Consider the following 22888-nt stretch of genomic DNA (forward strand, 5'->3'; position numbering starts at 1 on the left):
CTCTTGATTTGCCACTGAATGTCTGACTAGGTATGCAGATTAAAGCACCGTTTCAGTGACAGGTGCCACCACAGTGTTTGTTTCATTCTCTCTCACCCCTCTTTCCCAGCGTATTTTTAAATTACCCCTCTTCTCCCCTACACTTGGGCTTTCCCTCCGTGTGTGTGGCTCTGCCTCTCGTGGCAGACATTTTGTGAGTGACTCTTCCTCCCCGGCAGCCACTTTGTGGTTGCACCCACCACCTTGTGTCAGAATCCCAAAGGAGCTCACAGGCTCCCAAAGGTTGGGGACTCCTATTATTACAGTATACAGAAATGTCACATTCACATAGCAGAACAGGCAAGGATGCTATTAACACTTTTGGACAACTGCAAAAAGACCCCAGCTTCAGATACTGATCAGGGATACATTCTACCCTGCACAATCCATTTGTCCAAACAGTCATTTATTCCAACATTGACATTAAGAACTTTACTTTCTAGACTGCCAGTCCAGTGGAGGTTATTCTGTTTCTGCCCCTCTTTGCTCGCTCCCATACTGAGATAGAAAGAGTAACTATTCCTTAATATAGTAGTTTTCTAACTGTGATCTGGGGAACTTTGCAGCCACACTGAGCTCTTCAGCATATCCTTGGGAGTGCTTGCAGTTCACACAATAGTGAGACCAACCAAGCCTGGCCAGTGCTCCACTTCAACGGGTTTTAACGATTGCTATAAATTTTACATGGATGCTAAGAATTTTTAACTGGTATTGTGATTAGGTAAAGGTAAAGGTTCCCTTGCTCGAAAGCCAGTCGAGTCCGACTCTAGGGATGCGGTGCTCATCTCCGTTTCAAAGCCGAAGAGCCAGCGCTGTTCGAAGACGTTTCCGTGGTCATGTGGCCAGCATGACTAAACACCAAGGCCCACGGAACACTGTTACCTTCCCACCGAAGTGGTACCTATTTATCTACTTGCAATTCCTTGCTTTCGAACTGCTAGGTTGGCAGGAGCTGGAACTAGAGACGGGAGCTCACTCCGTCATGCGGCAACTCGGGTCTCGAACTGCTGAACTGCTGAACTACTGACCTTCCACAGCATGCAGTTCAGCGTCTTAACCGATTACCATATTGTGTTTTTTCTTGACACCGTTCTTGGTGCTGCTTGCTAAGGGCATGAGCTAATGCAATAAAGCTGAGGATGAGGATGATAACGTCCTGGGGTTTTGTCGGGAGGTGACCCCCTACAGAAAAAGGCTCTGAAGGCAGAAAGTTGAAAAAACCCAGCCGTAGGAGACCCTGCACTGAACTAAACAACTTACAATGCACCCCTAAGCACTTTCGCCTATTAAGCACTGCTTAGGATTGCAGCATTAGAAGGTGTTGCCTTAGAAAAAGGTATTCTACCCAAGAGGACAGAATCAATCATGTTCCATTGCATATGTAGCCACATTCCAAGCATCAGGGGGGAGGGGGGGTTACTACTGCATCATATGGCAGTATTGTTTTATTTGAAAAATGACTTTATACACATGAATGTGCATACGCAACATACACAATACTACCTATCTGACGGAGGGAGCTTTGACTCTCAAAAGCTTATATCCCACACAATCTTGTTGGTCTCTAAAGTGTTACTGGACTCAAATCTAGCTGCTCTAGTGCAGGCCCCCCAAAACTAGTACTACCCGTGTTTCTCAAAATTAGGTGATGATAACTGACCTTCAAATATTCTTCATATCGAATAAAGAGATCATGGATACAAGTGCTGGCAGAATCCAAAAAAAGGACAGGGCTATGGATGATCATGTTTGTGTCTCTTGCTTTGAATTCCACTCTTTAAAGACCAAGGAGCTGACTGTGCCTATCCCGCAACAACTGATGGAGGGGAAGCTGGTTCCCAGCATGCTCAAACAAGTCCTCCCAACAACCTACAGTTGCCCTAAGAGGAAGACGCTCTTCGAGCTATCAAGAAATGACCAGATGCTGGCGTATATAATTTTAAAACTAAAATTACATAGTGTCACTGTGACGAAAGATATAATACCAAATGAACTCCATGTACACCCTACTGAAGGAGGCGGTAAGTCAAACAGTAGTTCCAATTGCAGACAGTCACTGAGGATGTGCCCTTTCTAACGCATCCCTCTATCCCTATGGCTTCACTGCACACATCAACACCAGGAGGTTCTTCCGGGAGAACATGAAAATTGGCCCTCTTGAATGGCCAGCTTTAAAACTTGTGAGGTATTTTCCTTGAGGATATTACTACGAGGTCAATTAGCGTTCACAGGTATCGGCCCTGGAACATGAGGAGGAGATTAATGGAGGGAAAAGGGGGAAAGGGTTTTACCCAGCAAACCTAGAAAATAAAGCACATTATGGGAAAACATCAGAATTCATTTAGAGTAAAGACACAAACTGGAGAATGTTTCTTTCGCTTCTCGCTCTCTAGATCGCAACTGATGCGGAAGCACCTCAAAAGCTACTTCCTTGGTGCCACCAAGTGGCGATAATGTGTATCACCTCTTTACATTCATTTACATCCTTTACTTGCATTGCAAACTGGACTGCCCCCCCCCCCCATTTTAAAGTTATCAGTGCTTGAAAAATTATTCCATTCTTCCTCAGGAAAAAGCCATAAAGCAGCAGTATAAGGAGAAAGAAGAGATTCTTACCCATCTTTAGAGAGGAGGGGGGGAGAGGGAGGGAATAAAAATATAAGAACGTAAGAACATAAGAGACGCCAATGTTGGATCAGGCCAAAGGCCGATCCAGTCCAACACTCTGTCACACAGTGGCCAAGGAACGTTGGAGGAACGTTAGAGGAACGTTGAAAACCATTTTTCACCTGAAACAAGAACACTAGAAATGTTATGGAGAAATACATCTGAAGACTCATAGGACAAACCTAGAATGGGGGGTGGGAGATCCTAATTACTATTAATGCAAGTTGTAGCTTCATATTATTCATACAAGATGTACAGTGAAATTTCCCTTGCACCAATGTTGCATTTAATGTACTCCAGTCCAACAGCAGTGTTCTGGACAGTTCATTCATAAATTCTGCAGCCCAAAGTCTTATGCACACATGTTGCACCTACTTCCCTATATGGGTCTTCTCATCTTGAAGTATTTTTATGTGGGCTTAGAGCAACATCAAGAGGGCACAGACCTAGAGATTCTGATGAGAGGTGGAGGAGGAAGCTCTCATGGACATGCCACTGAAGCAGCATCCAAACAGTCCTTCACAGGCAAGCCTGCAAAGGGAAAGCACCTCTCCTCTTTTGATCAGGTGTCCATCTTTCTCCCGCAACTCAAACTCAAACTCTGGTGTAGTGGTTAAGTGCGTGGACTCTAATCTGGGAGAACCGGGTTTGATTCCCCACTCCTCCACTTGCACCTGGCTGGATGACCTTGGGCAAGCCATAACTCTGGCACAGCTGTTCTTGAAAAAGAGCAGTTTCTGTCAAGAGTTCTCTCAGCCCCACCTACCTCACAGGGTGTCTGTTGTGGGGAGGGGAAGGGAAAGGAGTTTGTAAGCCGCTCTGAGACACCTTTGGGTAGTGAAGGGCGGAGTATAAATCCAATCTCTCTCTCTCTCTCTCTCTCTCTCTCTCTCTCTCTCTCTCTCTCTCGTTTTTCATAGCAAAACCTGCTGTGAACCAGTTTCATTGGTTGGTACCATGAGAGGACAGCAGTCCACTCTTACCTGCCCCCATCCCAAATCTCCCCAAACCAGTTTCCCAATAGCATAAAAAGAAAATATTTTTTAAAAGGAGGGGATGAATGCATGTTTAATTGAAGAAATATATTACAGAATTGTAACCACTGTAAAAGAAAGCTTCCTTGAAATGTGGAGGAGGGGCAAAACACGCTACTGACCGAGCACTAGATTCACAGGCCAACAGATCTGTCCAATAAGGAGATAGCCAGGAGGTGCTACAGGAACTCCGGATCTGTGTGTGTGTCGATATGCACCCTTAGGGATCACACTGCCATAGGAACTTCACAGCAATGTCAATAATTAGTTCCACTGACAGCTATTGGCTATGGCAGCTAAACAGAACCTCTATGTAGACAGCCAGGACACCTCTGAATATCAGATGCTAGGGACAAGCATAGCAGGGCATGTCCCATCTTCTGTGAACTGTTTGTGAACCCCAGCAGCATCTCGCTGGCTACTGCAGAAGACAGAATGGGATGAGTCCTTGGTTCAACCCAGCAGGGTTTCTTTTATGTATTTTAGTGGTGTTTCCTCCCTTGCGTCAAACCCAATCATCTGAGTGTGCTCTTAAACAATAATTAAACTGAAGGCATACATAAACCTATAGCAAGCCACTAAGCAGAGTTGAGGAGGCTGTTGGACTACCTATGACGGGAAGAACCAACAAAAATATTCTAGAATACCTGAATGCCTGAATTTCTCCAAGCTCACCTACCGCAGCACAAGTCCCGTTGTGGGGAATGAGCTATGCAGCCTGGGTGGTCTTGGGGGATCCGGGGCTGCTGACCTGGGATGGGTGGGCCCTCGACTTCCACGCCCCACCCCAAGGAGGGATGAATAAGCAGCCAAGCCCATACCCACCCATCCCTTCCATGGCTGGGGCAGCAGACAACGGGCACAAGCACCCACTCACCCCCTCAGGGGCTCAGGCAGCAACCAGTCGCCTCGGCAGTCATATCATGTGCTTGAGGGAAACGGGCAGCAGCCAGCGGGCCAGATCAGCAGCTGCCTCTGCCATAGGCCTGCCCGCCTCCTAAGGGGCTCAGGCTGCCCACCCACTTTGCTTGAGCTTGGGTGACCCGGGCACGGGGGAGGCGTGGCAGTGAATCTGTGGCCCTGTCCTGGACTTCTGCTCAGGGCCCCAGAACCACTAAGAGCACCCCTGTTCGTAGTACAATGGGTAATTTCAGTAGAGGGAAGGGCACATATTTGTATGGGGGGGGGGAATACTGAATGCTCCGCTGAGTTGCTTACAGTTCTCAATATAAATGTTTTGAGTTAATTGAGAACAGATTTTGGATCCAGCCATAATTAAACCTACCTTGAACGCCTTCCAAGAGCAGATCAACCCCTTTCCTATAAAAGCCATAAGCTGCTTCATAATCTTCCTCTTCCTCCTTCTTCAAAGCCAATTTGATCAGCTCCCCAGCTTTCTCCAGGTAGTCTCGTCTGCCAAGTTTGGCCTTCAAGCTCCCAGTAAACAGGCCACGGCTCTCCCTCTCACCATCGGGTTTGCTCCACTCATGATCCGAAGCAGCGGAGGCTTGTGCTGAAGGGTCAGCAGCACAGCTGAGGGCAAAAGATGGCGAATTCTGATTAGATGCCATTCCATCATCTAACTCAGCAAGAGAGTCCACATCAACAGTCAAAGAGACCAGGTCGCTGTCGCTGGAGAAACCTGTGGCACAACAGAAAGATGGGCTCAGAAAGGACCTGGTAGATCAGAGGGTCCAACCCGCTCCTCCAAAGCAGTGCAAATTATAACTAAAGCATCTCAGCAGCAGTGCTTATCTGAAGTACAGGCCACTTAAGAAGTAGGCAGCCTTTAATTAGGAGAACTAATGTGCCGTGTGACCAAGATGTGAACCAGTTCAGATCTTGTCTCTGCCATGAACTCGCTGCAGGGTCTTACGCCGGCCACTCTCTTTCCAATCCCACTTCTACAATGCAGGAGTGAATCACTGACCTACTTCACAGAGTGACTCTACTTAAAGGACTGTCTCTTTCATTATGAGCCCATGAAACACGCCAGATTCTCTCTGTCTCTGGCTGAGCCCACCCCCACAGGTGTACAGTTCACCGCCACTACTTGGGCCCGGTCGTTCTTGGAGGCAGGCTGCAGCTTGATGCAATGCCCTTCTGGAGGATGAGTGGGAGGCGCCTTCATTAGCCTTCTTCCAGAAAAAGATACAAAGCGGTCTTTTTTCGACAAGTGTCTAGCAGATAATTAATCCGGGTTACAAATGTTGAGCCCTAGCCTGGATGACCCAGGGTAGCCTGCTCTCATCAGATCTCGGAAGCCGAAGCAGGGTCAGCCCTGCTTGGTACTTCGATGGGAGACCACAGAGGAAGTCCAGGGCCACGAAGCGGAGGCAGGCAACGGCAAACTACCTCTGAATGTCTCTTGCCCTGAAAAACCCATAAAGGGTTGCCCTATGTTGGCTGCCACTTGATGGCCCTTTACACACCCACAGATACGATGGAAGAGAGGTAATTGTTGACTGTTTGGCTTTAATTGTTCACTGCCTTTGTTAAGCTATCTTGAAGAACCCTGGTTGGTGGGAAAGGCAGCACAGAAACAGTCTAATAAATAAATAAATTTTAAAATACCCCGATCCCATTTTTTCCCATTATTAATGCTCAAAAAGGCTTATACTGTTTTTTAAAAATACCATAAAAATCACCTCAAAATCACTGAGATAACGTGCCCACTTAGAACACTCTATGTATAGGCCACCTGTTACCACTTTGATTCTAGAAATGCAAGAGTAACGACCACTGGTCAGTATATTTAGGCTTTTGGTGGGACACCCTATTTGGGAGCACATCCAACCTGTGCTAAATAGCACACCGGATTCGTTTCAAGGTGCTGGTTCTTACCTTTAAAGCCCTTTATGGCCAGGGACCTACATACCTGAGGGACTGCCTTTCCCCGCATGTACCCCAAAGAGCGCTGCGATCAGGGGCCCAGAATCGGCTGGCCCTCCTGAGTCTCAAGGAGGCCAGGCTAGCAACAACCAGGGCCAGGGCTTTCTCGGTGGTGGCTCCATTCTAGTGGAATGAGCTCCCAGAAGAGACCAGGACCCTACAGGACCTTTTGCAGTTCTGCAGGGCCTGTAAAACGGAGCTCTTCCACCAGGCTTTTGGAGCCGCCACCACTACTAACAACTGACAGCCTATGGTCGGAGAGCCCTGTTTCCCCTGGGATTTCAAACTACAGCCTGAGCTAACCGCCTAAGATAATCTAAGAAGATCAAGGAGCCGACTGCGAGATGAGAGAACTAAGCAACAACAACAACTGTGAAATCATTGATACTAGCACTTTATTATGTTTTATGGTGTTAGAATTGTTTACTTGTATTAATTGATGTTGTTTAATCTTTATTCTATACTACTGTAAATTTTATGCTGTTTTTATGTAAACTGCCCTGTGCCGGCCTCGGCCGGGAGGGGGGGTATACATTTAATCAATCATCAATCAGCTCGAAAAACCAGCTTTTATGTACCTGGCACCACGGGAGACATCTCATATTAAAAGAGGGATCCCGTATTATCATTATTAAATTAAGATAATGACAAGATTAGCAACCTCCCACACCACCACTCTTCAGCCTGATCAAGATCTACAGCCACATCAAAAGTTCTTCAAAACGCTGCTTACTGGATTGGCTCCCACTGATGGTCTCATCCTCGCAATGCTAAGTTTTCACGGACTGGCACCTGCCTGCAACGAACACACCTTCCACTCTCACTCCTGTCAGTCACAAGACTGGCTCTGTGGATGTGCTTACAGCCAAAATAAACTATTGTGTTCACAGTGCAACTCAGGTTTTCAACTTGCTGTAGACAGGGAATATGCAGGAATTGAGATTCAAATTGGGAGGAAAGAAATATTCAAGCACTGCCAAATTAATGATACATCATTCTTACCTCCACATTCTGATTGGCTAAGCGTTAGGTCGTCAATGCCACTGACATCTTTGCGGGCTTTTTTTAAAGGGGGGGGAGACACAGAAAGAGATTTAGTGAACTTTTTTGAAAGCACAGTACAAATTATCATCAAGTAAAATAAAAACAAGGTCAGTCCTGTTATATTGCTGTATCGTATACAGCCCTGACCTGGATAGCCCAGGCTAGCCTGATCTCGACAGATCTTGGAACCTAAGCAGGGTCGGCCCTGGCTAGGATTTGGATGGGAGACCTCCAAGGAAAACCAGGAGCATGACGCAGAGGCAGGCACAGTGGCAAACTACCTCTCAATGTCTCTTACTTTGAAAACCCTACAGATCACCATAAATCAGCTGTGACTTGACGGCACTTTCCACCACTATTGTATCTATCTACTATTAGCCGCCTGTAGCCGCAATCTGCAGGTATCAAAATCTGTGGATCAGGGCCACATGGAGGCTAAACAGATCTTCCTGCACACTTCGGGGACTCGCTAAATATGCAGGGGGAAAAAATTAAAAATTCATCAGGGATGTTAAATCTCCTGGAAAGTACAGTAGTGGTTTCTGCGCAAGGGCAGAGAAAGCACTTACCTCCGGCAGCAGTGGTGTCAGAAAGCCACACTGGGCTTGGTGGCAGTGGCAGCTACACAGCCCTGGGCTCTGCACTGGGCCTAGGAGCTGCACTGAGCATGCCACCGCTGGTGAAGCCCAGGAGATGTGCCAGGCATGCCGCCAGTGCAGCCTAGCCTGAGAGCCACGCTGGGCATGCTGCCGCTGTCAGTGCAGCCTGGGAGTTGCGCCAGACCCACAGGCAGCTGAGGCATAGGCCTGGAAGTCGCGCTAGGCACAGGCCCGGTGAGAAAGTGTAGAGGTGGCAGAATCCCCCTGCAAGTATCATGGGTCTACACTTATATAAATGTCATAAGACGGACAGGGTCCTACACAGAAATCAAGGGCTTGGGAAAGGCATTAATTTAAAGGAATGCATACTTTATAAGACAACCAAGCTTTCAATTTAAGAAACCCTGGCTTTGGCAGGAAAAAAACTTTCCCTATTTCAGATTAGATGGTTTCTTCAATGAGTAAAACTGTTTGTAAGCTACCCAGAGCTATGGGAAGGGGCAGTATAAATATTTTAAATGAAATTAAAATGTCCTACTCCAAAAGGCCAAGAGAATAACCTTGAACATCTGCAACCAATTTTGATTATATCTTGAGAAGCTGTTAATAACGCAGTTTATTTACCAGCAATGAAACCAAACCACTGGTCTCTGCAAATAGAGTCACCACACACAAAAAAACCCTTTAAAATTATGGAGGAACCTGGAAGCATCTCTTGTGCTTTTCTATGGCTCTCCTAAGTAAATGTCTAGGCCCAATCCAGGGCCCCAGCTATGATGCAAGAAGAGGCACACAGAACTTCTGTGAGGCTTCTCCCTCATCCACTTCAGGACAGTGAAGCCACGCTAAATGTTCATATACTGAGCAGTCTCCTTCATTAGAGTGGATGGGGAAGCCTGCGAGGGCAGGGATCTCCACAAGGTTGAACTGGAACGCAAGATGTTACTGGGTCAGGGCATTAGAGATCACAACGACAGTCTCCCCCATTCCGCAAACATCTAGCTGAACCTCCTCTGCCAGTATTATCAAGCAGACTTTCCTCGGTGACTCTAAAGCCTTGCTGTGGCAGAAAATTTTCAAACCCAGAAGCATCAACTAAGGTGAATCTTGCAATATAAGCTTCAGAAAAAAACATTTCAGTAAAGAAAGACATCCCTCCTTACAAATGAGCATGTGCACTTTTATATATCTACCTACAGGTTTAAAACAAAGAGCTATAAAAGAAGTTGAAAGGATTCACATAACAGGCTTCATCCCATATTGAGGAACAACAAAAGGATCTGAAGCGCTTTACATGCGACAGTAATAAAGGATTGGGAGAAAATTTATCTGCTTGTCATGGACAGCTGGAATGCTAATGCTGCCATCTAGAGGAGTTTTTAAAAAACATTTGAAATTTCTTAAGCACTCCGTACATCAGTCAACTCCATTCCTCAATGAGGCAGTTTACAAGAAGTAACAAGGCAGAAACCAACCTTCAGAACTGCAGACAGACACACTGTCAGTCAAGGAATCCCACAGAGGTTCTGCAGGTCCAATCAATTCAGACCCATCGTGCACCTCTCCATCCTTCAGAGAGAGAAACGAATTAGTACCTATCTCACATTTACTATGATTTATTGCCATTTTTTATCTCAGTGATGGCGGGAAAGCCACAGAATGTGCCCCAGCAACTGAAACTCAGCCAAGCTTGATTTAAGGTTTTAGAGTCTCCCAGTTCAAAGCTAACTGAAGGAATACAATGTTGCATTTTTAAATATTAGATGCTTTGCATCTACATATCCTAATAGTTTAGACTGCAAGCCAGGACCCTTCTCCGTAAGTCTGCAGGGTGTTATGAATACTCAAGGTGCAGTATGTCTAAATAAGGTCCAACTTAAATATAGTTTTACGTACTGCAGTATAAATAAGGTTACTTACAATTTCACATAAAAAATAAAGCCTTGTTTTGATTTGCATCTTTGTCTGACCAAGATCCACTGCATGCAGACAGAATCTGGCAATTATGGGTGTTTGAATCTCAAAGGAATAAGCAAGCATTACAAAAACATGGTCCTTCCTTTCAAGCCCTTTGACCTGTTGCAATCTCCTCCTCTTTGCTCTTCTGCTGTTGCACCATGTCCCCCTTGTTTCTTTGGCCCGTCTATGTAACTCTGCAGGGTGTCTTGGACACGCAAGGTGCAGTATGTATAAAACACCAAAATCAGTGACCTTGTCATTCTGATGCCACTCCTTAAATCCATTCCTCTCTCCTCTCATATCAAACACAAACCTCTCACCTTAGTTTCAAAATATTTCATTACTTCCTCCACACACCCATTAGTTCTCTCTCCACTCTCATATCCAGATGCATCCCACATTTGTTCCTCCAGATCCGCTGCATTCAGCTGTCTGAAATCTCCAGCTCCTTCAGACAGGCCTGCCTCTTTCCCCTTGCCATCCCTGATGTTGCAACTGCCTCCCTGAACACCAATGCAATGCCACTTCTCTCCCTTTCTGACAATCGCACCCCCAAATCTAACTCTTCCACGGAGCCTTTCCTACTGAAACGAAACCTAAGGATGTGAAACTGGAACGAACAGTTTATATCTCCAGTGGCTTTACATTTTCCTTTCCCCGTATATACCCCAAAGAGCACTACGGTATGGGGGACAACATCGCCTAGTGATTCCAGGCCCCAAGGAGGCCTGGCTTGCTGCAACCAGGGCCAGGGCCTACTCAGTGGTGGCTCCTACCTGGTGGAATGAGCTCCCGGAGGAGATCAGGGTCCTGCGGGACCTTGTACAGTTCCACAGGGCCTGCAAGACGGAGCTCTTCCGCCAGGCTTTCGATTAGGTGCCGCCACTACCACCATCACCAACGAACCCAGTTGATAACTGGGAACGGAGTGGCCCTAGGATGATTGCATCTCAGTGGCGGGGTAGATCGGTAACATCTACTGGACACCATCTTGTTTTAATTTAAGAGCAACAGTACTGAGCACTTTATGAAATTTTGATATTTATTCAATTTTATCTTGTTTTACTTGGTTTTATGTATTGGCACATGGTGCCCTTGCTTGTTAGCCGCTCTGAGCCCATTCGTGGGGAGGGCGGGGTAGAAATTTAAATAAATAAATAATAAATAAAATAAATAAATTCTTCCCCTCTTAATCCACACCTCTGTCTTCCTGCCCTCTTGGTTGCCCCTCCTCTGTCAATTTTTTATTGTAAGCTCCTCAGGGCAGAGACCTGTCTACACGGATTCTGTGAAGTGCAATTCATATTGATAGCATTATCATCATTGTGCTCAAGGAGGTGCTATTTGAAAGCTTGCTCCTGGAAGGGGAATCACACTCAAGAGTAGTAGATGCTTCTGATTTTGAGTAACTAAAGACAACTGCAGTGAAAGCGTCATATCTAGAAACCAGTTGCCTGTACATTCCAAAGTGGCGCCATGGGCTCACAATGAAATAGGAGAGGTTTCCACTGATGTACCTAATGGCTAGATTAGCATGGTCCTTCTACAGAGGCCAACCGTGAGAAACAATGGTGTAACATACAGGATTTGCCATGTAAGGTATGGAGTTGCCCTCAGGATTTCTCCAAACCCATGCTGACAGTGACACTCATCCCAATTTTATGACGAATGGAACATCACTGTCCTGCAACAACATGCTCTTTTACTAAACCCTTCCACTGATTCATATCCTATGGAGGAGCTCTCCATTAACCCCACGACACTCTACTTCAGAGGTGTCAAACTCATTTGTTACGAGGGCCAGATCTGACTTAAACTCACTTTGTGAGGTAGGGCCATGTGTGCCATAAAATGTAAAACCACTTACTGGATATATAAGCTGTATAAAGAACAGCAGCTGGTAAGCTATGAGTTGTTGTATCCCCACTGCAAGGCCCCATGGGCTGGGAGGGGGGTGCAAAGGAAAACCCACGTGGGCGGACTGGAGAGCCAGCAGTGCAGCCTTGGGCAGAAGCTCCCATGCTGCTTGACTGCTGCAGACAAGATTGTTCCGCCATGCTGAGGCCACAATCGGAGTGGCTCCCCCCGCTCCCCCACACACACAAGCAGTCTCCTTCCCCCCCCCCACCAGGCCTTATATTTGACACCCCTGCTGTACCTGTTTAACATGGTATGCATTTCCCCAAATCACTGACAGGGTACAGGACACAGAAATGCATAATTATAGTTGGGACGCAATGTTCCCTCTAAGCTATGGAGTCTTGTGAGCAACAATTCTACTTTGTGAGCTACTGGCATTAAAGTTGTGAGCCAGAGATGCGGCTACCGCATAAATTAGTTTGCTTTGGAGCCATCCTTCCTGAGCTAAGACAGAAATGTGTGAGCCAGAGGCTAAAAACTGTGAGCTAGCTCACACTAACTCAGCTTAGAGGGAACACTGGTTGCGAGGTGCTCTAGAAGTCTTTTAAGGAGTACTCAGAGTTAACTCCGGTATGCTGTTCATTAGCAATCTCTTTTCAGACTGGGAACTGAGGCCGAAGAGGCAGCCAGTCAGTCTGCTGTATCAACATAAACCAAAAACCCAGTAGCACCTTAAAGACTTAACAACATTTATTTCAATATGAACTTTCATGAGTCATAATTCACTTCTTCCAATAGCCCTGGGCAAGCCTTAATAGTCCACAGATGAACAGGGAAAAGACTTAATTTTTTCAACGTTTTTGCCAACAATTTGCAGACTTCTAGAGCAGTGGAATTCAAAACAAGCAAACTCATCCTGCCAAGTGGGATCATTTAAGAGATGAGAAAGGAGCTCAGATGTATTAACCTTAAAGAAATCTTCAAGCTGCTTGCTATTATAGAGTGCTGGGATATTGGCAGAAAACTGCAGCAAATCTTCTGCACATTGCCTTCTTTCTTCAATCACACTTTCATCAAATCGCCCTGAAAGGAAGAAGATAAACGTTTTGAGAAATAATTAAGCCTCTTTTTCTTGCAGGGGGAAAAAATGCCCTAATGAGGAGAAATCCCTGCATATATTAACTCAAGCAACCGCTTCAGGAGACAGCAACAAGCTTCACACTTCCCACTCTCAACTGTCCCCAGAGTCCTGCAGTCGTCTCAAACAATGCAATCTGGCAGCCGCAAGAAGAATCCAAGACTCCATCATGTCTTGAAGGATATGAGAGGCAATGCTCCTAATTAGCCAAGGGACACAAGCATATGTCCATCAATGCAAAAACTAAAATGAAATAAGGCTTGTTGTCACATTCATAATGTCCATGTTGTACTCGGCTAACTCTGTAGAGAAGTGAGCACCAGCCACTCTGTTAACACTAAAGTCAGACTCTCATATATTGTATGAAAAGGTCCCCTATACACGCAAGAAGATTGTTTCCCCTGTTTGTGTAACAATCCTGCTTTCTGGATGCTCTACCATTTGTTCAAGGATACAAAGGGAAGCCTCAGCACAAATTTACACAATCAGCAGAATTACACAGTCCAGGTCCTGTGAGACTGTACCGCTTCAGGTTGCAGATAGATGACTACATTCTGAATATTTCTTAGCCAAAAAAAGGGGAAACTCCCTACACATAGAAAGCTATTGCTAATATTATAGGAACCAATATTTTATTTTAGGTGGGAGAAGTACTCAGAATGCAATCATTTTCCCAGAATGCTCTGATGGGGTGAAGTCCAGCAACGTCTACATGTACAGGTCAAGTCTAGCAGCACACACAGCTGCAGTTACCTAAAGACATCACAAGTGGTATCCTCCCAAAGTTTTACCAACAAACTGAACTTCAAAGACTCCCTCCTCATCTTGTGGAAAAGGACACCTAGCCTACTACTTATTCTTATATACGTCAGTCATTTAAATAGCCACACAGGGGCCAGGAATCTCCCCAACCCAGCCTCCAAGACAGTTCAAAATCAGTCTCCCCTTTCCAATGTCTCCTGTTCCATTAAAAATTCTACTCTAAGCCTCTATGCCCAAGTTTTGACTTGGGAAATAAACTTAGCAGAAAAGAATCTGGACAAAATGTGTATCTAGTATAACAAGAGTCAGATTCTCACAAGGCATAAAGCAGAAAACCATAGCAATCGCTACAGGAAACTCACAATGTAGTATCTTACCATAGCTAATCCCTCACCCAAGGGGAGTAGCTGCTCCTTGACCTGGCAAGCAGATTACTAGCCTCACCTCTCATGACAACTGGTATCACATTGGATTTCACTCAAATATAGAGTGTTGTGCTCACAGGTTCACAATATGAGGAAGGCCTGTGAATACATACACATGGAAACTTATTTATATTGTACCCTTCCTCTCAGAGTTCATGACAGCATACACAACTCCATCTTACATGGGGTCCTTTCAACAACCCTATGAGGTAGCTAAGGCTGTGAGTGTGTGTGTGAGAGAGAGAGAGAGACAGACAGACAGACAGAGACTGGCCAAAGGTCACATGAGTGAATTTCACAACTTAGATGGAACAGCTGTATTCAAGTCCAGTAGCACCTTAGAGACCAAAAAGATTTTCAGGGTATAAGCTTTTGAGAGTCAAAGCTTATACCCCCAAAATCTTGTTATTCTCAAACCTAGCTGTTCTACTCAAATCTACCCTGTTTCCCCGAAAATAAGACCTACCCAAAAAATAAGCCCTAGCAGGATTTCTATGCATTTGTGGTATAAGCCCTAATGCGTCTTCTTGAGAAAAAATAAATATAAAGTATCTTATTTTCGGGAAAACACGGTAGCTGTTCTACTGCAGACCAACATGGCTACCCTCTGAAAATGACTTAATGGGAATCTGAACCTGGGTCTCTCCTCAGTCCCCACTCTAGCTATTTCATCACACTGGCTCTCACCTTTTCATCCATTTTGTGATAGGAAGACAAGCACCTGATCAGTCATAAGATCAAATTGTTGACAAGAGCTGTCTACGGAGGCTACATTACACTGGTCTTGAACCAACTACATTGGCTACCAGTGAATTTCCAGTCACAGTTCAAGCACTAACACTAATCTTCGAACAGGCTAGTTCCTCACCAACATATTCTCACCCCATTCTCTTTGAAGCTTCAAAGGAGACGTTAATTTTTGCCCCAACAGGTTCAGTGGGTAACAACAAGATATAAGGCCTTCTCTGCTGCGATACTGAAGCTCTAGAGTTCCTTGGGAAGTTCATACGGCTACCTCACCTGTTATTTAGGAAAACTGGCAAGACTGAGCTTTTAACCAGAACTTTTAACCTTCAGATGAAGAAACAAGTGAATTGTTCTGAGGTACAAACTAAAAATCTTGGCTGCCATTTTGCATTTAGGGTTTAGGACTATCTTATAATCACGTTTTGCTGGAAAGAAGGATATCAATTTAATATAGAAATAAAGTACTTTTTCAAGAGTTGGGCTGGTAAGCCGGATCCCAATCAAAGACATTTTAATAGCTTTGCTCTGTTGTCTTTGACTAAATTCCCATGTTCCATGCCAACATATTATTTTCCAACGAGAAAGGTGGAAAAGTCCAAACTAAGTTCAGGAAAGCAGCATGACATTTTCCTGTCAAAGGGCTTCACTTTATAATGTACCGGTCTGTCTTGTAACTGCACTGAACAAAAAAACTACAGACTTTCAAATTTTAAACACTGTGGGAACAGAAATATAAAACAGTGACAAAACAAAAGAAGAATTCTTAGCATTCTGTCCATTGTATGGAGGGATCACACAGATATTTCTAAACCTGATTCAGTGGCTCTGAGTAGCTGAAGAGGTTGAGCAGAAGGACAAACAGGTCTCCTTACTGCCTAGATTTTTCTACCATTCCCAAAATATAAGAGCAGTCCACAAAGGTCCATCTACTCTATTTCCCACAGTGGCCAGTCAAATCAGTAGAACAAGAGGAAGAGGCAGCAGTGCCTCCATCATTGGCCCTGAGCCACTGGTATCCAGGACCATTGTGCTCTAGAAGATGGAGATTACCTTCAGCCATAATGGCCAACATTTGTGGACAGACCTATCCTTCACAGCTGATCTCCTTTTAAAGCCATCAAATTACAGGAGGTGAATCCCATAACTTAATACTTTTTCACCTCCCCTGAATCTACTGCCAACCAATCAGTTTCACTGGTGATAGTTTCAGAGGATAGCCATGTTGGTCTGCTGTAGAACAGTGCTCCAAACACATAGGACGTTAACTGTGTATATTTCAATATGTAAAGCTACGTACAAGGTTCACAATATGGCAAGTTTCATAACCCTCATGATGGTCCTTGTCAACAAGAAAGGATCAGATACGCGTAGTGTAAAGTTGGGTTTCCCAACTGACAATGACAAATCTGCAACACACATGGGGAGGATGTTCTTGGATGGGGAATTCCAGGATGGCAGAGGTGGGGCTAATGTTGGCATGGGTAGTCCTTTGAAGCTAGAACTGAGTTAGTAAAAACAAACACAGCTACCTGCCAAAAAGTACAACTGGTGCAGCAGTAATCACGAACAGTATTGCCATCTACCTCACAGCCTATTTAAAGGGGCAGAGGTTTGTACAACAGGTAAATAACCAGGGCAAGCTGAAAGAGACATTCTGGCTGAAACTGGTAAAGAAAAGCAGTATATCCAGTCTGAATGAGGCCCCAGAGAGTGGGGTGAAGAGGAAATCATGAATGTAACCACTACAATTTCAGTCCATGGATAACAAGGAAACACATTACACGGCCACACACAGTTCTGACACTACATTGCCTAGTATAGAAAACACAAAGGTATCCTAAACATCTCTATTCTGAAAATGTTCATTGATCTTCTCTCTCTCTGCAGCGGTATCTTTGGAGTGCAATACAATACTATGGCTTGTGTGATATCTACTACTGCCACCAAGGTCCACATGAGCTGGCAAAATAAGTTAATATGGCTGACCTACCAGATGCAATTTACTTGAGCTTAGTGCAGAACCAAATTCAGGGGGGGAAAAGACGGAAAACAGCATCCCTGTGTTCAGTTCTGTCCCTCATCTCCGTAATATCTAGTAATATCCTGCATCCTATCATCAACACACCACAAACAAGAGTCTTCTCACTAGCTCTTATTTCCCCAGAAAACCTGGGGCGCCCGGTCACAGAATGGACTTGGAAATGACAGCCAGACTCCAAAGGGCTGAAACGGTGGCTTCCAAACGTGCAGCAAATGTTGGAACCCTGTCCTATTTCTAACCAAGCCCCTGCTCTTCCCCCACATGCTACCCAACAAGCCACTCCTGAAATCCAGAGGATCTTCAAGAACAGCCTTTGATATAGTGCAGAATTGAAATCCGGACAGGAAATCAGGGAAGCCCATGGGCATGAACAAAAGGAAACTGGCTTGGTAGAGGGCAATTAGCAAAAATGGTAGAGCACCTGCACAACATGTAAGTGATAACAGGATCAATGCCCACAATCTCCAGCAGGTTTAGAGGAGAGGCCACCATTCAGAGGTATAGGCCTGCTGTACATGTCCCAGTTGCCACCCCTGGAATCCCCAGTAAAAGGATATCAGGTAGCATGAAGTACCCGGCAGTGAGAGTTGGAATGGGGAATGGTTATTCACCATCTGATTGTCTTTAATGTACTACTAATGTTTTAACTTGTTTCATCTGTGGCTGTACATCACCCTGAGCCCTGCACTAGCAGGGTTGGGGTAATAATAATAATAATAATAATAATAATAATAATAATAATAATAATAATAATAATAATAATAAGGGATAGACCTTTCCCTGTCGTGAAGAGCTGCTATCAGTCTTAATAGACAATACTCAGCAAAATTGTCAAGTGCTTGTATGTCTTCTCAGCTCTCCCCGCTCTCAGCTGCCATTTCTGACCCCCTAAAAATTTATTCCCAGGGTCATGGGACCCGCATGCAGTAACAGTCCTGTGGGTCAGGGGGCTGCAGGGGCTGCAGGGGGATTGGGGGAAGTCACTCCCTCCTGCCTCTTCCATGAGTGGAGTTCCACTGACTGAAGAAGCAGAAGGCAGAAATTTCATCCCTTTCCCTCTCCCCACTGCACCCCCCATCCTGACCCACATAGCAGTTACCCTGTACAGGTCCTATGACCCCCCCAAGAACAAACTTTCCCAGGGTCAGGAACAGCTGCTGCAGGGAGGGGATGGCCAAGATGATCAGGGATTCTCACACAGACTTTGCAAGGTCCATGCACTGGATCCAAGCGTGTGATTCTGAGTTAGGCATTGTTAGGGGGGGAAATACTGCTGCAAGTTTTAACATTAACTATGGTTAGCTCTAAAAATTAGGAGGGGATAAACATGAGGTTCTCCTTATTAGCCTACCTATGGTTAGGAGAGCACAGAACATTAGGTTTGCTTCAATCTATGGAAGTGTCAGTGTACATTTACAAACTTTACATTTAGATTTGAGTCCAGCAGCACCTTAAAAATCAACAAGATTTTTTTTGGGGGGGAGTATAAGCTTTCAAGAGTCAGAGTAGTGTGAGCTAGCTCAAAACTTTGCAGGGTATTGGTGATGTCTGTCAATATCTACAGTAATCACAAAACTTAACCACATGTTCTATGCAAGGGAAAATAAACCTGCCCCTCACACCCCAGAAGCCTGGTTTTAAGACTGAACATACACATAAGATGCTTTTGGCAAAAACAAAATCCAGTTAGCACAACATCGAACTCTGAATGTCCACAGATTTGTTCATCAGTAGTTGGCTATTCTCAAATGATTTTAGCAATAAAAAATGTATGTATTTATGCTTACCAAACACTATTGCTTTAGCAAAAGGAGGAAACAATTCTGTATGCCTGAATAAGTGTTTATGAATCTGCCAGAGTTCTTTGTGCAATTTCTTAAAGTCACTGTATCTCTTCCAAACGACTATCTGAAGCAAAAACAGAAAACAAAAAACACCCATGAGGCAATTATTCCTGCTAATTGAGTATTTACAAAAGTATAGCAGAAACCAACACAGTAGTATGTTAAAGGTGTCCAATGAGACTTATAAAAATCCCCATAAAATCTTTAGGTCAAGCTATTTTTAAAAACCTAAACATTGACGTTAACCACTTTCTTTTTCAACCCTTAATGTTCTCCTGAAGGATAATTAATGTACTAAGCAAAGTTATTATCCAGTAATAGTCTACAAACTACATAAGCCACCAGTTTTGTACTTTATCCAATGTAGCCATTGCCCTAGTTTCAAGCACATGAACCAGCTTAAATTCTTCATTTCTGGCTCATGCATCCAGCATGTACGTAAAGGAGGCTGTAGAACAACCATCAAGTGACAAGAGATATAACAAATGTTAGCATTCTGAGCTTTTTTTCCTGATTTTTCAAAGAAGCAATTCCCACTTTTTTTGGCCATGAAAAAGCTGAACATAGTGAGCACAGCACAGGATGAAATCAAAGGGGCACATCACACAATTGACACATGTAAATCAGTGTTCCCTCTAAGCTGAGTTAGTGTGAGCTAGCTCACAGTTTTTTAGCCTCTGGCTCACACATTTTTGTCTTGGCTCAGGAAGGATGGCTCCAGAGCAAACTAATTTATGCAGCAGCCCAATCGCTCGCTCACAACTTTAATGCTAGTCACTCACAAAGTGGAATTTTTGCACACAAGACTCTGCAGCTTAGAGGGAACATTGATGTAAATCCTTACATACAGTATACAATCTTCATCTTAGCTCATATGTGTGGGCAAGACTTGGACAAACTTAAGAAGATTTCTGGCTGGCAATTGTGTGAATCAGGCCTAAAAGCAGTGTCCACACAAGTCCTGTGTGCCACATTTTACCATTTTCAATCACTGTCCTGCAAATAATACTTTTAACAATTTCATATTCATATGGACTTCAATTTCTTTCCAAAAAGAAGCATCGCATAATTACACCAAAAGACTCTGCAATTGATTTAGATGCAGTTGCCTTTTGAGACTGTGAAGTGATTGGCTTTTTTAAAAAGTAGATAAAATTACCAACTGCAGTCGTGAGAAGAGTTATACCTTTTTTAAGCCCATTGACCTCAACTGTGTTTAAGATCGCAGTGTGAGTGGGAAAAGTATCCATAAACACAGGCACTGCCATTTACCAAAAAAGTTGTAATTCTTATACTAAAGGAAGAAAAAGATGCCAATCACGGCAAAGAGAACCAGAGCAAGCCTTCAATCCAGACCGACCATTGTAAATTTTGTGCCATTTTAAAGCTTAGTTTCTTAGCCTGTAGTGAAGAATTGCCTCCAGAGCAACCAGGCAGGGAAGATCAAGTGATGCTCTGTATTCTTGGTGGGGGTCAATAGTGGGAGGGCTCCTAGTGTCCTGGCCCTGCCGCTGGACCTCCTGATGTCACTTGGTATTTTTGGCCACTGTGTGACAGAGTGTTGGACTGGATGGGCCATTGGCCTGATCCAACATTGGCTTCTCTTATATTCTTATTCACAGAGGCTGGTTCTTTTAGGCCACAAATGTTTAACACCGATACGTGTGAGCAGACCAGCTAGTAGACACCTTCTAGGCTGGTAACTTTTACAGACTTATTGTCAAGACTGCATTAATAAAACATCAGCTTTTCAGTGACGGGGGCAAAAAACAAAAAGCAAATGGCTAACCAGGCTCAAAAGTTGGCAAGTAGTTGGACTGAGCCTGTGATCAGGGGCAGACTGTGTAGGACAGGCATTGGGGGGGGGGGGACAGAAGCAAGACTGGCGGCATTCACAGAGTGAGGGACTCAGTGGCCTGCCCATCTCTTTGCCTTTCTCTAATGGTTACTCCTCCTCCAGCAACTTCAGTCTTTCCTTTCTTAAAGTCTCCAAAAAGTTGGGTTTGGAACAACAAAACAAATATGCCACATAAGCTAAGACACACAGAATGCGCACAATTGTTTTCCTGTTGTTCTGAGAACGTGACTGACCTTGGTGAATAATTTCAATTGCTTTCTTAACATACTACACACACAGCTCCAACTATAAGGAAAGGTGACTGCAGCACAGTGCACACAACAGCCTCACATGTTCACTGAACACATGAGGAGGGAGAGTAGAAGCAAGCACTCTGCCTCTGCACAATCGCCTCGTCATCTTCAATGAACATGGGGGGGCTATCGTATTCACCAAGCTTGTATAACAAGCCAAATTATATCAACACAACTGTACTAGCTGATTTTCCTCATCTCCACATTTTCAGCATCAACTATTCCATACAAACAAATGGCAGAATCTTTTCTGGCAGGGAACAAACTTCAAACTGCACTTCGCATCTGGCCCAAAGTGTATTTTTATTTATGAACTTTAGTTGTTCAAAGTATGGCCAATATGTTTTTGTGAGTAATATCTAATTTGAGCAACTGTTCGTGAGCAAGAAACACTAACAACAATAAATGGAATGATTCTTTAACCAAAACCAGAATGGGTTTGGTTTGTTTCCAATTACTTTTGAGGGAGGGGGAATCCCAATGGCATGGAGCAAAATCTTTCTGTTTAGAATCACATCTGCATAGTTTGTGACCCACCAAGACAAACACAACTTATTAAGCATGTAATGCAGGCTACCAAGTGGACAACAGACCTCCTCACTTTACTACCAGCCCAGGATGGCAAAAACCAGGGAGGTCTTGCTAAGCTACTGTATACTGGTGGTCTTTGTTCAGCTTGCTGGGTCACAAAAATGGCACAGACCTGGAGTACCGAAAAGAAAGAATAGGATCTATTCTGCTGCCCAGTACTCAACTATTCAATGGCATTTAGGAAGGAATAATGGAGATGGAGTGGAAAAGACAAAAACACAGGGAGACAAAATTAATGGGAGAGGTATGTCTAGACTTTCAGCCTATTTATGAGATGAGTGAACAACAGCAGTGATCTTAGGACACGGATTTTAAATGAAAAGTTTTTACTTGTACTAAGATTCAGTTTCTTCAAATAGAAGCACCAACAAATAGAGGTGCCAGACGTATATAAGCCTGCAAAACAAATCCGCTACTAAATATACTATTCCTGGTTATTTGAGATTCAGATTTTTCAAATAGAAGCACCAACAAATAGAGGCGCCAGACGTATATAAGCTTGCAAAACAAATCTGCTACTAAATATACTATTCCTGGTTATTTGCAGCCTAGTTCATAAAAAATCACGACAACAGTCTTCGGCCACCAAGATGTAAACTACTTCCAGCGAATCAACTACAAGATTGACTTCTTCCATTAAGAAGGAAATTCTGTTTCTTTCTTTTTGCTAGAGCTGTGGAAGAACAGAGCCCTAAAAGCTTAGCAGAAAGAGGAGAAGGACATGTGAGCGTGGGAACATCCTGATCAGAGGAGCATATGAACACCCTAATTTCCTCCAGTACTTAGCAGAGTGTTACTTTCTGCCTTTCAGCAGGTGTCTGTGTTGTCCAAAACAAAAGCATGTCCCAAAAGACATGTTCAGACACTACTTCAGTCATGTAAGTGAAGAGATCCCACGCTATTTGAATCCCATACTATGTGCAATAGAACCAGATCTCAGAAGCTAAGCAGGGTTCTGGATGGGAAACCACCAAGAAATTCCAGGGTCGCTAAGGGAGGCAATGATAAACCATCTCTGGCCCCTGCCACACGGGGGGAAATTGATGCGGCCAAAGTGCGGCTTTTAAAAGCCACACCAAAAGAGACACGCGGCGG

At 44.3% G+C, this 22888-nt stretch overlaps 1 protein-coding gene across 1 annotated transcript in view; it reads right to left on the reverse strand.

The window, feature by feature from the left end:
• Positions 1-19091, reverse strand: part of RPS6KC1 (ribosomal protein S6 kinase, 52kDa, polypeptide 1) — an 89784-nt gene extending 70693 nt beyond the window's left edge. Inside the window, exons 1-5 of the mRNA XM_015427604.1 lie at positions 18995-19091; positions 13062-13177; positions 9751-9844; positions 7635-7691; positions 5026-5382 (exon numbers count right to left, since the gene is read on the reverse strand). Coding sequence (XP_015283090.1) covers positions 5026-5311 — 286 coding nt within the window. The 5' untranslated portion in view covers positions 5312-5382; positions 7635-7691; positions 9751-9844; positions 13062-13177; positions 18995-19091. The remainder of the gene's footprint in view (positions 1-5025; positions 5383-7634; positions 7692-9750; positions 9845-13061; positions 13178-18994) is intronic.
• Between the last annotated feature and the right edge of the window lie 3797 nt (positions 19092-22888).

The sequence above is a fragment of the Gekko japonicus genome, unplaced genomic scaffold, assembly GCF_001447785.1.
Source record: "Gekko japonicus isolate JY-2015 unplaced genomic scaffold, Gekko_japonicus_V1.1 scaffold45, whole genome shotgun sequence".
In the NCBI taxonomy this organism is placed as follows: domain Eukaryota; kingdom Metazoa; phylum Chordata; class Lepidosauria; order Squamata; family Gekkonidae; genus Gekko; species Gekko japonicus.